General features: G+C 63.7%; 2 protein-coding genes across 2 annotated transcripts; both read left to right on the top strand.

Moving 5' to 3' along the window:
• The first annotated feature begins 497 nt into the window (after positions 1-497).
• NEU3 (neuraminidase 3) lies at positions 498-3346 on the top strand. Its single transcript, XM_054833518.1, has 4 exons — positions 498-525; positions 1075-1269; positions 1437-1607; positions 1752-3346. Exons 2-4 carry the CDS (start codon positions 1243-1245, stop codon positions 2709-2711), a joined length of 1158 nt encoding a protein of 385 aa, XP_054689493.1. The 5' UTR covers positions 498-525; positions 1075-1242; the 3' UTR covers positions 2712-3346.
• Positions 3347-5239: 1893 nt separating this feature from the next.
• Positions 5240-11235, top strand: P4HA3 (prolyl 4-hydroxylase subunit alpha 3). The gene is made up of 13 exons (XM_054833504.1): positions 5240-5463; positions 6031-6173; positions 6389-6609; positions 7513-7662; positions 7771-7822; positions 8023-8180; positions 8268-8444; positions 8882-8946; positions 9127-9286; positions 9817-9879; positions 10159-10227; positions 10706-10802; positions 11003-11235. The coding sequence occupies exons 1-13, from the start codon at positions 5264-5266 to the stop codon at positions 11071-11073; spliced, it is 1626 nt and encodes a 541-aa protein (XP_054689479.1). The 5' UTR covers positions 5240-5263; the 3' UTR covers positions 11074-11235.
• Positions 11236-12196: the final 961 nt, after the last annotated feature.

The following is a 12196-nucleotide window of genomic DNA, read 5'->3' as shown; positions in this document are numbered from 1 at the left end:
ATAAATGTGTTGGGGGGGGGAGATCAACATGCTGCTTCTGTACGGTCGGCCGCGCTCCTTATCTACAGAGAGGAAAGCGAAGGGCTGGTCCGTGCTGTGACTGTTGTCTTTGTCCCCGTTTCCTCCTGTTCCTGTTGCCACCTCCGGGCGCCCCTTCTAGAAAATGGCATTATCTTTAAAAAAAAGAAAAAAGAAAAAATTCCTTTTTTTTTTTGTTTTCTTTTTCCCTTTCTTTTTTCCCCTTGTTTTTTCCCCTTGTTTTTTCCCCCTTCTTTTTTCCCCCTTCTTTTTTCCCCCTTCTTTTTTCCCCTTCTTTTCTTTTTTTTCCCCCCCCAATAAAAGGGAAGAACAGACCTCAAACGTGTGCCGGAGCCTCTCTGGGGCGTTTCGGGGTGATGGGGGGGGGGTCCCTGTGAACATCCATGTCCGTTCCCCCCCCCCCCCACGCCGGGGCGGGGCCGGAGCTGGCAGGAAGGGGCGGGGCGAGGGGCGGGGCCTGCGCAGCGGAGCCGGCGGCCGGTGCCGGTAGTGCGGGGGGGTGCGGGGGGGGGTCGGGGCGCGGAGGGGGGTGCGAAGGGGATGGGGGGGGGTGAGTGCATGCGGGGGTGTAGGGGGCCGGGCATGGGGGGGGGGGCGGTGCGTGCGGGGAGTGGGGGTGCAGGGGGGTCTTGGCCTGAGGGGGGGGGGCACGGGGGGAGCGGTGCGTGAGGGGGTGTAGGGGAGTCGGGCTGGGGGGTACGCGGGGGTGGGGGGGTGTCCGGGTATTGAGGGTGGGTGGGGGGGACAGGACACGAGGGGTGCAGGGGGATGCACGGATGGGAGGGCGTCCGTCGTGGGGGGAGGTATGGGGGGGTCGGTGCATGGGGGGGGTGGGGGAGTCAGGCTATTGGGGAGCAGGGTGGGTTTGGGGTGCATGGGGAATAGGGGGGTGCATGGGGGGATCGGGGCCTGGGGGGGTCATGGGGAATAGGGGGGTGCATGGGGGGATCGGGGCCTGGGGGGGTCATGGGCACAGGGACTTCTGGGCTGGGGACACCGGGGGTGCTAAAGGGGCCGGGGGCCCTGGGGGTGCAGAGCCCCTGGGGACAGCCCGGGGGGGGATGTAGGGGAGCCCCTGCGGTGCAGCCGGACAGAGGGACCCAGGGACGCTGCGGAGGGGCAGGACAGTGGGGTGTGAGGGGCTCTGCTCTCCCCCCGCCCCAGCCCCGCACAGGCCCCAGCGGGGACCTCGGGGAGACCACCATGTCCCAGGGCATCACCTGCTCCAAGGTGAGTCCTCCTCCCTATCCCCCCATCTTGGGGGCCATGAGGGCCACCCCCCTTTAGCAGCCCTTCAGCCCTTTGCCATCTGACCTTCCCACCGTGCCAGCAGCGGGGGGATGGCAGGGAGAGCCCCCCACACACACACACCGGCGTCCCCGCTCATCTTCCCACAGGAGACGCTGTTTCGGCAGGCGAGCAGGGTCACCTACCGCATCCCGGCTTTGCTCTACATCCCCACCACCAGCACCTTCCTGGCCTTCGCCGAGAAGCGCTCCTCATCCAGGGACGAGGATGCCAAGTACCTGGTGCTGCGCCGGGGCCGCTGGCACGGCTCCTCGGTCGAGGTAAAAAACCAACCTGGGCTGTAGGAACGAGCTGCGACCTCCATCACAGTGGGCTCATCCCCCGGAGCGATGCCGGGCGGTTTCGGGGTGCAGCGACACCGGTGCATCCCATGGCTGAACCCCGTTTTCCTCGTTTGCCGACAGTGGGGTCCGGTGGAGGAGCTATCGGCGTTGACGCTGCCCGGCCGCCGCACCATGAACCCCTGTCCCCTCTACGACGCGACGAGCGACACCGTCTTCCTCTTCTGCATCTGCGTCGAGCAGGGAAAGACAGAGCGGTGCCAAATCTGGAGGGGCTGCAGCGCCGCTCGCCTCTGCTACGCCACCAGCACCGACGGCGGCCGCGGCTGGACCCCGCTGCGGGACGTGACGGACGAAGCCATCGGTGCCGACCTGTCCCGTTGGGCCACCTTTGCCGTGGGGCCGGGCCACGGGATACGGCTGGATTCGGGGCGCCTGGTCGTGCCGGCGTATGCCTACTACGTGCACAGGTGTTTGTTGGGGGTTGTGCCGCTGCCTTGCTACACCCGGCAGCACGCCCTCGTCTTCTACAGCGACAACCACGGCCGCAGCTGGCGCAAGGGTGCCCTGGTCGGCGGCGGGCAGACGGGCGAGTGCCAGGTAGCCGAAATCGCTGGGAGCGATGCCCACCAGCGTTTGCTCTACTGCAACGCCCGGGCGTTGCGGGGTTGCCGGGCCGTGGCGTTCAGCGCCGACCGCGGGCTGCGGTTCGAGCGCTCGGCGGAGTGCAAGGCGCTGGGCGAACCGCCGCGGGGATGCCAGGGCAGCGTGGTGAGCTTCCGCGCGCCGACCGGCGCCAGGGATGCACCGACTTGGTTACTCTACTCCCATCCCACCAACCGGCACCGCCGGAGTGATTTGGGCATCTATCTCAACCCCTCGCCGCTGGACGGGGCGAGTTGGTGGCACCCATGGGTGCTGCACCCAGGGCCGGCCGGTTATTCTGACCTGGCCGTCTGCCCCGGCGGCGTTTTCGGCTGCTTGTTTGAGTGCGGCATCACCAGCGCCTGCGAGGAAATTGTCTTCTGCCTCTTCACCCTGGACACCTCCGATCTCGGCGAGCAGAACCTCAAGGCCTCCTGAAACGGACCCATTTTAGGGGGGGGGGGGGGAGGGAGGGCATCGCTCCTGAACGCCGGCAGCCGGATCCGGTGAGCACGGCAATGCCAGGCCCTCACCGGGACGTTTTGGATGCTCCGGAGGGTCAGCATCACATAGTTTTTATTGAATTACCGCCTGGCTTTTTAATCACCCATCAGATAGATGTTGTTGGCGACTTGGGGCGCGGGGGGGTGGAGGATCTGCCCAGGGGATGCCGACACGGCACCTGAAATGCCGCTGCTTCCCCAAAAATCGGCATTTTTCACCTGGTAGCGACACAAAAGCAGAAGGTACCACCGAGAGCAGCCGGTCCCCTGGGGAAAAAATACCCAAGGATGGTATTTTAGTTGAAAATACTGGCAAGTCCTGTGTCCCCCTGTGTGGCAGAGAGGGAATTCCCCTTTTTTACCATTTTTTTTTATCCTGTTTTCTTCACTTTCCAGGTTCAGGCTGAGTTTCGCCCTGTATTCCCATGGGAAGCAGCACTCAAATCTTGGGCGGGAGGGGAGGGTTAATTCCGCTCCGCAGGGGACAGGTTGTGACATCCCAACGGTGACAGCGACCTCACCTCCCCCTGCTGCTGCCAAATAAAATCCTCCCAAAACGGGTGAAATCCAGCCGATATTGGGAAAATCCCGAGGGAGATGACCCTGCCGGGGAAAGGATGCGGGATGGCCCCGAGCATCGTCGCCTCCCAGTCCATCCCGCTGCTACAGTTTGGGCACGCAGCACCTGGAAGAGAAGGAACCCCCCCTCCTTGGTCATGGGGTAATCGGTGGGTTTTTGGGGGGGGGGGGGGGGGCTGTCCCAGCATCCCCCTCTTACCGGTAGCGCCGCGGACAACCGAAATGTCCCCGCTGGATCTCGTGGGCGAAGCAGAAGCGGCGGCAGCGGCCGGTGTGCTGGGCACAAGGGCGGGCGCCGGTGGGGACGGCATCGCCGGGGGGTCCCCGGGGAACGCTGGCGGTGGGGGGCCGGGGGCCGGGGGCCAGGAGCAGGGCCAGGAGCAGGGCCAGGCGCGGGATGGGCATGGTGTGGGGACGCAGGTGTCACCCGGGGTTGTATTTATGGGGTTCGGCCCCCGGGGAGGTGGGGTTTGGCGGCAGAGGGTGCTGCTGGATGGGGTTTAGCGACGGGCGACGGCTTGGCCTGCTCCGGCGGGGACATGGGGGACACGGGGGACATTGGACACAGGGGACAGGGGACACGGGCCGGGGGGGGTTGGCATTGAGGAACACACTGGAGTGCCGAGGGGAGCTGTTTGTCCGGCTTCTTGGGGTGACTGGCGGGGGGGGAGAATGTGGGGGGGTGATGTGGGGACGTGGGACACGGCTGAGTGATGGGGACATGGGACAGGGCTGAGCAATGGGGACACGGGACATGGCTGAGTGATGGGAACCTGCAGTGGTGGGGACACGGGACACAGCTGAGCGATGGGGACCTGCGACATGGGGTGACGGGGACACGGGACACGGCTGAGCGATGGGGACCTGCAGTGATGGGGACACGGGATGCAGCTGAGTGATAGAGAGACGGGACGTGGCTGAGCAATGGGACGTGGGACGTGGAATGATGGGGACTAAGGCTACGGTCAAGTGACGGGGACACGGGACGTGGCTGAGCGATGGAGCGTGGTCCTTTCCTTTGGGAAGGGGTTTTCCTGGGTGAAAAAGCCTCTGCAGCGTTGGTGGGAACCCAAGGGGACGTCCCTGACCCACCACCCGCAGCCCACTGGGACAGGACGGGAGGGACTAGGGACAGGCAGGAGGGGGACAGGCAGGAGGGGGATAGCATGGAATTGGGGACAGGGGGGATGGAGACAGGGTGGGACAGGGCAGGATGGGGACAGGATGGGGACAGACAAGAGGGGGACAGGCAGGGTGGGGACAGGATGGGGACAGGCAGGATGAGTTCAGGGCAGTTTGGGGACAGACAAGAGGGGGACAGGCAGGGTGGGGACAGGACAGGGACAGGCAGGATGAGTTCAGGGTGGGGTGGGGACAGGATCAGATGGGTTCCGGCAAGATGGGGACAGGCAGGATGGGGCCAGCATGGAATTAGGGACAGGACGGGACAAGGACAAGCAGGATGAGGCCAGGGCAGGGTGGGAACGGGGAGGATGGGGACAGGATGGGATGGGGACGGGGAGGACGGCAACAGGCAGGATGAGGCCGGGGCAGTTTGGGGACAGATGAGAGGGGGACAGGATGGGCTGGGGACCGGGCAGGGACAAGGCAGGATGGGGACCGGGCAGGGACAAGGCAGGATGGGGACAGACGAGAGGGGGACAGGCAGGATGGGGACAAGCAGGATGAGGCTGGGGCAGGATGGGACCAGGCAGGATGGGGACCAGCAGCCAGCGTGGCGGATCCAGGGCACCCCCCCATCCCCCTTCACCCCCCCCCCCACACCCCCTCACACCCCCCCCACACCCCAAGGCGGAGCCTCCCGCCCCTCCCCCCCCATCCCCCCCCCCCCCCCCCCCCCCCTCCGGCCTCTCCGGGCGGCGGCTGGATGCGGCTGGATGCGGCGGGATGGGGGCGCTGGGGGCGCTGGGGGCGCTGGGGGCGCTGGGGCTGGGGGCGCTGCTGGCGCTGCTGCCCCCCCCCGCCCCGGCCGAGACCTACACGGCCATGCTGAGCGTCCGGAGGGTGCTGGGCTCCGAGGGCCGCCTGCTCCGCCGGCTCCGAGCTTACCTGCGGGAGGAGAGCGCCCGCCTGCGCCGCCTCGCCAGGTACCGGGACCATTTCCCACCCCCCCCCCACCCCCACCCCACCCCACGCACCCCGGCGCGGTCACGCGTGGGTGCTCCCACGCAGCACCGGGAGCATCTCCTCCTCTCTAGGCACCCACAGAACTCCCGTCCCAAGAGTGGGTGCTGCACTGGTAGGGAGGGGGAGGGGGGGTAACTCTGCCCACCCACCCCCAGCACCCAATTTTTTTGGGGGGGGGGGGTGTGCCCCTAAAGAGGAGGTTGGGGGATCGTGGGTGGATGAGGAGCAGAGCCCGGCCATTGCCCGCGCTCCCCCCCCAGCCATGTCCCAGGAGTGGGGGGGTGGTCCCCCTAACCCTGGGCTGGGGACCAGGGACGTGGGTCACAGCATCCCCAAGGCCATCCTCACGTACCCACCAGGGCTGGGGGTCTACCAACCTTCATGGGCTTTCCCCACCTCTGGCTCGGCCAAAAAGTGGGTGCTGGGGCAAAGCTGCCCAACTGGGGGGGGATAACTCAGACCCCCACCCTGGGGGTGTCACCACCCAGGAGCATCACTCAAAGTGTCACCCAGTGGGTCCCTTGTAGGTTTTATGAGAAGGTCCAGGCACTGCACCAAGACCCCGAGGCCTCGGTGGACAATCCCTTGCTGGCCTTCAGCCTCATCAAACGTCTCCACTCCGACTGGCCCAACATCATCTACAGCGACGAGGCCACCGAGAACACCCAGGGTAGAGGGGGGGGGTGCTCGGCCACGTGTCCTCTCTGTCCCCTGGGGAGAGCTGGGAGGTGACCGGGACCAGGTGGAGGAGCAGGGGAATGGGTGGAGGAGCAGGAGAATGGGTTGAGGAGCAGGATGCGGGATCCCTAGGGATGGAGAAGGACTGATAAGGGCAATTGCACCCCAAAATCTCATTAATCCCCCCCCCCATTCTCTCCCCCACAGCGCTCCACGCTGGCTTCAAGGAGGTGGAGCAGGAGCTGCCCGGAGCAGAGGACCTGGATGGGGCAGCCCGGGCGCTGATGCGGCTGCAGGACGTCTACGCGCTTAGCGTCAAGGGCATGGCCAACGGCGTCTTCCAGCGAGCCGGTGCCGGCCGGCCGGCCCTCTACAGCCCCAGCCGACGCGTCTCCCTCTCCGCTGACGACTGCTTCCACGTGGGCAAGGTGAGGGTGAGCCCCACAAAGCTCCCACAAAGCTTTTCCGGCCCGGGCTGTTGCTTCCATAGGGATAGACGATTGGATTTTTCATCCCGCACGGACGCGGAGGGGCCCCCTCTGACTCAGCCCGCAGGCATCCACCCGCCTGCCCTCGCCTCTAGGCTCTCGCCCAAATGACAGGGCTTCTTCCTTCTCGTGGCGCGGGGAAGGGAAGAGCTGAGCCGGTGGCCTGGGGAGGACCTCCTGCCCCAGCATCCTGGTTGGGTACGGGGTCGGCCCCTGCCTGGGGGTAAAAGTGGGTCCGTAAATCCCTGGGATGGGATTTGGGTGCTTTGATAGAGGTTTTCGTTCGGGGTGGAGACCCCTGAGCGTCGCTGCAGAGCTGGGGTGGAGCGTTAGAGCGTGGGATGGGGTGGGACGGGATGGGGTGGCATGGCATGGCATGAGATGGAGGTGGAGGTGCAGGTGGAGATGATGGGGATGGAGATGGAGATGATGGGGATGGGGATTGACATGGGGATGGAGAAGGATGGGGATGGGACAGGAAAGGAAGCGATAGGACAGGATGGGGATGGCGTGGGAGGGAATGGGGATAAGGATGGGAACAGGGAAGTAGGAAAGCGACAGGATGTGATGGGACAGGATGAGTGGGAGTTGCAGTGGGCTGGGATGACATGGCATGGGGATGGGATGGGATGAGACAGGGTAGGGACAGAATGGGAGGGGATGGGGTGGGATTGGGTTGAAGATGGTCATGGGGATGGAATGGCTGAAAGGGGATGGGATGGGTCAGGATGGGGCGGGGATGTGGTGGAAAAGGATGGTACAGGAGGGGAGGGGATGGGATGGGAATGGGATGCAGGCCAGGTTGGCCCAGCCAGCAGGTCTGGGCGGTGTGCTGCCTCGCAGGTGGCCTATGACACGGGAGACTACTACCACTCCATCGCATGGCTGGAGGAGGCTGTCGGCCTCTTCCGTCTCTCCTACGGCAGCTGGAACCCTGAGGACCGGAGCAGCCTGGAGGATGCTCTGGACCATCTCGCCTTCTCCTACTTCATGGTACGGCTGCGAGTCCCAACCCCCCCATCACCCCGGTGCTGGTGGAGCTGAACCGTGGGTGGGAGGATGCTCACAGGCTCTTCACCCCCCCCCCGCCCCCCCATCCAGGCTGGAAACATCTCCCACGCCTTGAGCCTCTCCAGGGAGTTTCTTCACTACGGTACGTGCGGCAACCTCGGATGCGGCAGGAGGAGGGGAGAGGTTTTGGGGGGGGTCCCCCATCACCTCTGCATGGCACCAGCCTCCTTCACCCCATTTCTTGCCCCTATGTGGGCTAATTCTCCAGGGACCGATGCCAGGTCCTGACTGATGCCAGGTGCTGGGGACATGGCGTTTCGGGTGACACCAACTCTCCGGCAGACCCCGGTAACCAAAGGGTGGCGAGGAACGTGGCCAAGTACGAGAAGCTGCTGGAGACAGGGGCGGCGGCGAGCGCCGGACCCCTGCGACGCCCCAACGGCACCCACCTGCAGAGCCGCGACACCTACGAAGAGCTGTGCCAGCGCCCAGGGGTGCAGGTGGGGCTGGCGGGGGGGGGGGGCCATGGTCCCCCACCCCACCACTGTCCCCCGCCTCACACCCTCCTTTGTCCTCTCTCTCCTCAGCCAACCCCAGAGCGTCTCCCGCACCTTGGCTGCTCCTACGAGACCAACGGCAGCCCCTACCTCCTTCTCCAGCCTGCCAAGAAGGAGATGGTCCAGATCCAACCCTACGTGGCTTTGTACCACGATTTCATCAGCGACGCCGAGGCTGAGACCATCAAGGGGTTGGCAGGGCCCTGGGTGAGCCATCCCCGTCCCCAGGGATGTCCTTCTCCTGGAGGAGGGTGCCCCAAGAGCTGGTGGTCCAGGGTGGACCATCCTGAGCATGCAGAGATAGGAGGGGTTTTAAGCCAGGGCTTAGCCAAAACCTTCTGCAGCGAGACCCCTGGCAGTGGATGAGCCCAGCTTAGCTCCATCGGAGCCCCCTCCGAAAAGATTTTTGGGAGAAACCAGATCCATGCATGCACCTAAACCCCTTCCCAGCCAGGCTGGACTTGGTGACTGCATTGGAGCCAACTGCTGTCTCTGCTTCCATCACCCTGGTGGGACACCTCGGGGTGGGGCTGTTTGGCAACCAGCTGGTATAAACCCCCCCAATTTCAACCCCAACTGGGGTCCCCGCTTGGTGTGGGAGGGTCCCCATCTGCAGCAACACCCCCCCAACATGTGTCCTTCAGCTGCAGAGGTCCGTGGTCGCCTCTGGGGAGAAGCAGCAGAAAGCCGAGTACCGGATAAGCAAGAGGTAGTAGTCACCTCCTCCCTTGTCCTCCAGCCAGCGGGACCACCGCGGCCCCGTTGCCACCACCAAGGTGGCAGTGAAGCCGTGCTGGGCAGGCCTGGGTCCTCCACACCCAACAGTGCCACGAGGGTTAAGCCCAACCACGCCTGAATTTGGGGGGCTGAAGGTGGGGTGCTCCCGCAGCGCCTGGCTGAAGGACACTGCCGACCCAGTGGTGCGGGCGTTGGAGCAGCGCATCGCTGCAGTCACCGGCCTGGACCTGCGGCCACCCTATGCCGAGTACCTGCAGGTGGTCAACTACGGGTTGGGAGGCCACTACGAGCCACACTTCGACCACGCCACGGTCAGGGAGCTGCTTGGGTGGTCATGGGGTGGTGTCCAGGGTGGTTCCTGTGGTGCTCTTGGGGTGATCATGGGATGGTTCCTGGGGTGGCCTCTCAGATGGTCACCAGGGTGGTCTCTGGGCTGGTCCCTGGGGTGGTGTCTCTGCTGGTACCTCAGATGTTCCTGGAGGTGACCCTGGGGTGGTGCCTGGGGGAGGGTCCCTTGGGTGGTTCTTGGGATGGTTCCCAGGGTGATCTCTGGGATGGTCCCTTGGATGTTCCTGGAGGTGGACCCCAGGGTGATCCCTGTGATGCTCCTGGGATGGTTGTCTGGGGGAGGTCCCTGGGGGTGTCCCCATGGTGATCCCCGGGATGGTGCCTGGGATGTTCCTGGGAAGGGAGGGAGGAAAGAGGGAAGGAAGGAGGGAGGGAGAAGAGATTTCCCTGGGGGCAGCTCAGAGCCAGCAGCTCTGTTAGGGCATGAGGTGCCTCCAGGCTGAGCCGTGTCAGCGTGGGACTGACTGTCCCCACCTCCTCGCTCTTGGGGCAGTCCAGGAAGAGCCCCCTTTACAGAATGAAGTCAGGCAACAGGATCGCCACAGTCATGATCTATGTGAGTTGTCCCCCCGCCCATTTCCCGGCCTAGAGAGCTGACACTTACATGGTCATCAGTAGGGTTCAGAGTGAACAGGGTTGGAGATGAGTGAGGGCAGCCCTAAATCAGACCGTGGTGGGGTGTTAAATGACAACATCTGCAGAGTATTTTAAGTCGTACTGAGGGAAGTGCTGTGGGGGGACCAAGGGAGGTTCTGTGCCTCAGTTTCCCCATGCAAAGCAGCCACACCACGGGGGGAGGGGAGGGCCACGGCTCATATTTTTGCTCCTTTTCCAGCTCAGTGCGGTGGAGGCTGGCGGCTCCACCGCCTTCATCTACGCCAACTTCAGCGTGCCTGTGGTTAAGGTGAGGGATACCTGCACAAGCCCCCCCCCCCCCGGTGTTTTTGGGGTGCCAAACCCCAACCCTAGAGCTGCAGACTCTGCTTTGGGGTGCCAAACCCTAACCCTGGGGCTCCTGTCTGCGTTTTGGGATGCCAAAATCCAACCTTGGGGATCCCAACTCTATTTTGGGGTGCCAAAACTCCAACCTCAGGACTCCCAGCTCTGGTTTAGGGGTGTCACACCCCAGCCCTTGGGCTCCTGGCTCTGTTTTGGGGTGAAAATCCCAATTCTGGGAGTCCTTGCTCTGTATTTGGGGTACCAAACCCAATGCAAGGTCTCCCAGCTCTGCTTTAGGGGCATCACACCCCACAGCTTCCAGCTTTATTTTGGGGTGCCAAACTCCAACCCCAGGGCTCCCAGCTCTATTTTGGGGTTCCAAACCCCAATTCTGGGGCTCCTGGTTCCATTTTAGGGGTGCCAAACCCCTCTCTGCTCCGCAGAACGCAGCTCTCTTCTGGTGGAACCTCCGGAGGAATGGGGACGGTGACGGGGACACTCTGCATGCTGGCTGCCCTGTCCTGGCCGGGGACAAGTGGGGTGAGAGACGGTGCCCGGTGTCACCCTGGGGTGACATGGGGTTGGAGGCGCAGCTCTGTCGGCGGGAAAGGCGAGAGGTGCTGGGAACCCAGAAAAATCCTGGATAATAGGGAAAAATATGGCACTGAGAGCAGAGCGGGGACGGAGAGGGGTGCAGGGGGACGGAGGCAAATGGGGTTCCTTGTCCTTGTCCCTTCCAGTGGCGAACAAATGGATCCATGAGCACGGGCAGGAGTTTCGGCGGCCGTGCAGCGCCAACCCACAAGACTGAGCTGCCGTGGGCTGGAGGACGTGACACCCATGGGTGTCCCCAAAGCCGTGGCAAGAGGAGGGAGGGAAGGGGGTGGCAGGGGCATGGGGTGCTATCGGGGGGGCCATGGCACTTGCTCAGCCACGTCCGAATCCAGTGAAAATAAAGTCAAAAGACACTAAAGTGGAATCTGAGGGAAATACCTCGGTGTGGTACCCAATGGGATGAGGTGGGGGTGTGTATGTGTCTGCGTCCCCCCACCCCTCATTCCAGCCTGGGCCCTAAACGCACCCTCAAGCCCCTCCTCCAGCCCTAGATGAAGTCTCTCTGCTAGAAGGACCGGCAGCTAGTGATATAGCATTTCTACGGTAATCGGTAGGCTTCAGAGTGAACAGAACGACCCTAGAGGACCAGAACACAGACAATACACTACCCTTCCTCAGATCAACCTGCCGCAGTGCCTGGCTCCATTTTGGGCCTGATTGTGCAGCCCCACACTCCGCTCTCGTCCCAACAACAGCACGGGTCCCCCCTCTGCACCCCAGAAGGGTGTTGGGGTTTTCTGCGGGGCAGGCGCTGTAAGAGGGACCTTGGGGAAGGAAGGCGGCAGCCGCTGCCTTCCAGCCCCTCGCAGCCCCCATCCCGCCCGCGCTCAGACCACGCTTGCGCCAGCGCAGCTCCCCTGGGGCCCCGCAGACAAGCTCCCTTTCTCCAGCCCGACCGCAGCACCTGCGTGACTGGAAGGCAAAAAGAGGCGGCAGGGCTCTCCGGCAGCGCCTGGAGATCAGGCAGGGAGCCCGCGCTGCTCTTCCCTGGGTGCTTGCGATGGGAGGCAGCCCCGGTGAATCAAGGGTCAAGCTCCTGCATAGGAACTCCCCGACTCTGCATCCATCCAGCCTCATTTATGTGACATTTGGGGGGGGTCCAGGTCACCCCGTCACCTTTTGCTCAAAGGACAAAAATTAAGGGAGAAGGACAGAAAGCCCAGGCAGACTTCTCCCAGGGCTCTCCTGCTTGCTTCGGGTTCAAAAACGTGCATTTATTGCTCCTGCGGCTTTTGGGCTCGGTTAAGCCTGCTTGAATATAAAACGAGCTACAAAATTTCAGAGCAAATTTCCCCAAATTCCTGCTCTTCAGCTAGGAA

The sequence above is a fragment of the Grus americana genome, chromosome 1 (assembly GCF_028858705.1).
Source record: "Grus americana isolate bGruAme1 chromosome 1, bGruAme1.mat, whole genome shotgun sequence".
Lineage (NCBI taxonomy): Eukaryota > Metazoa > Chordata > Aves > Gruiformes > Gruidae > Grus > Grus americana.
Note: the sequence above shows the minus strand (reverse complement) of the source record. Positions and strands in the feature narration are given on the sequence as shown.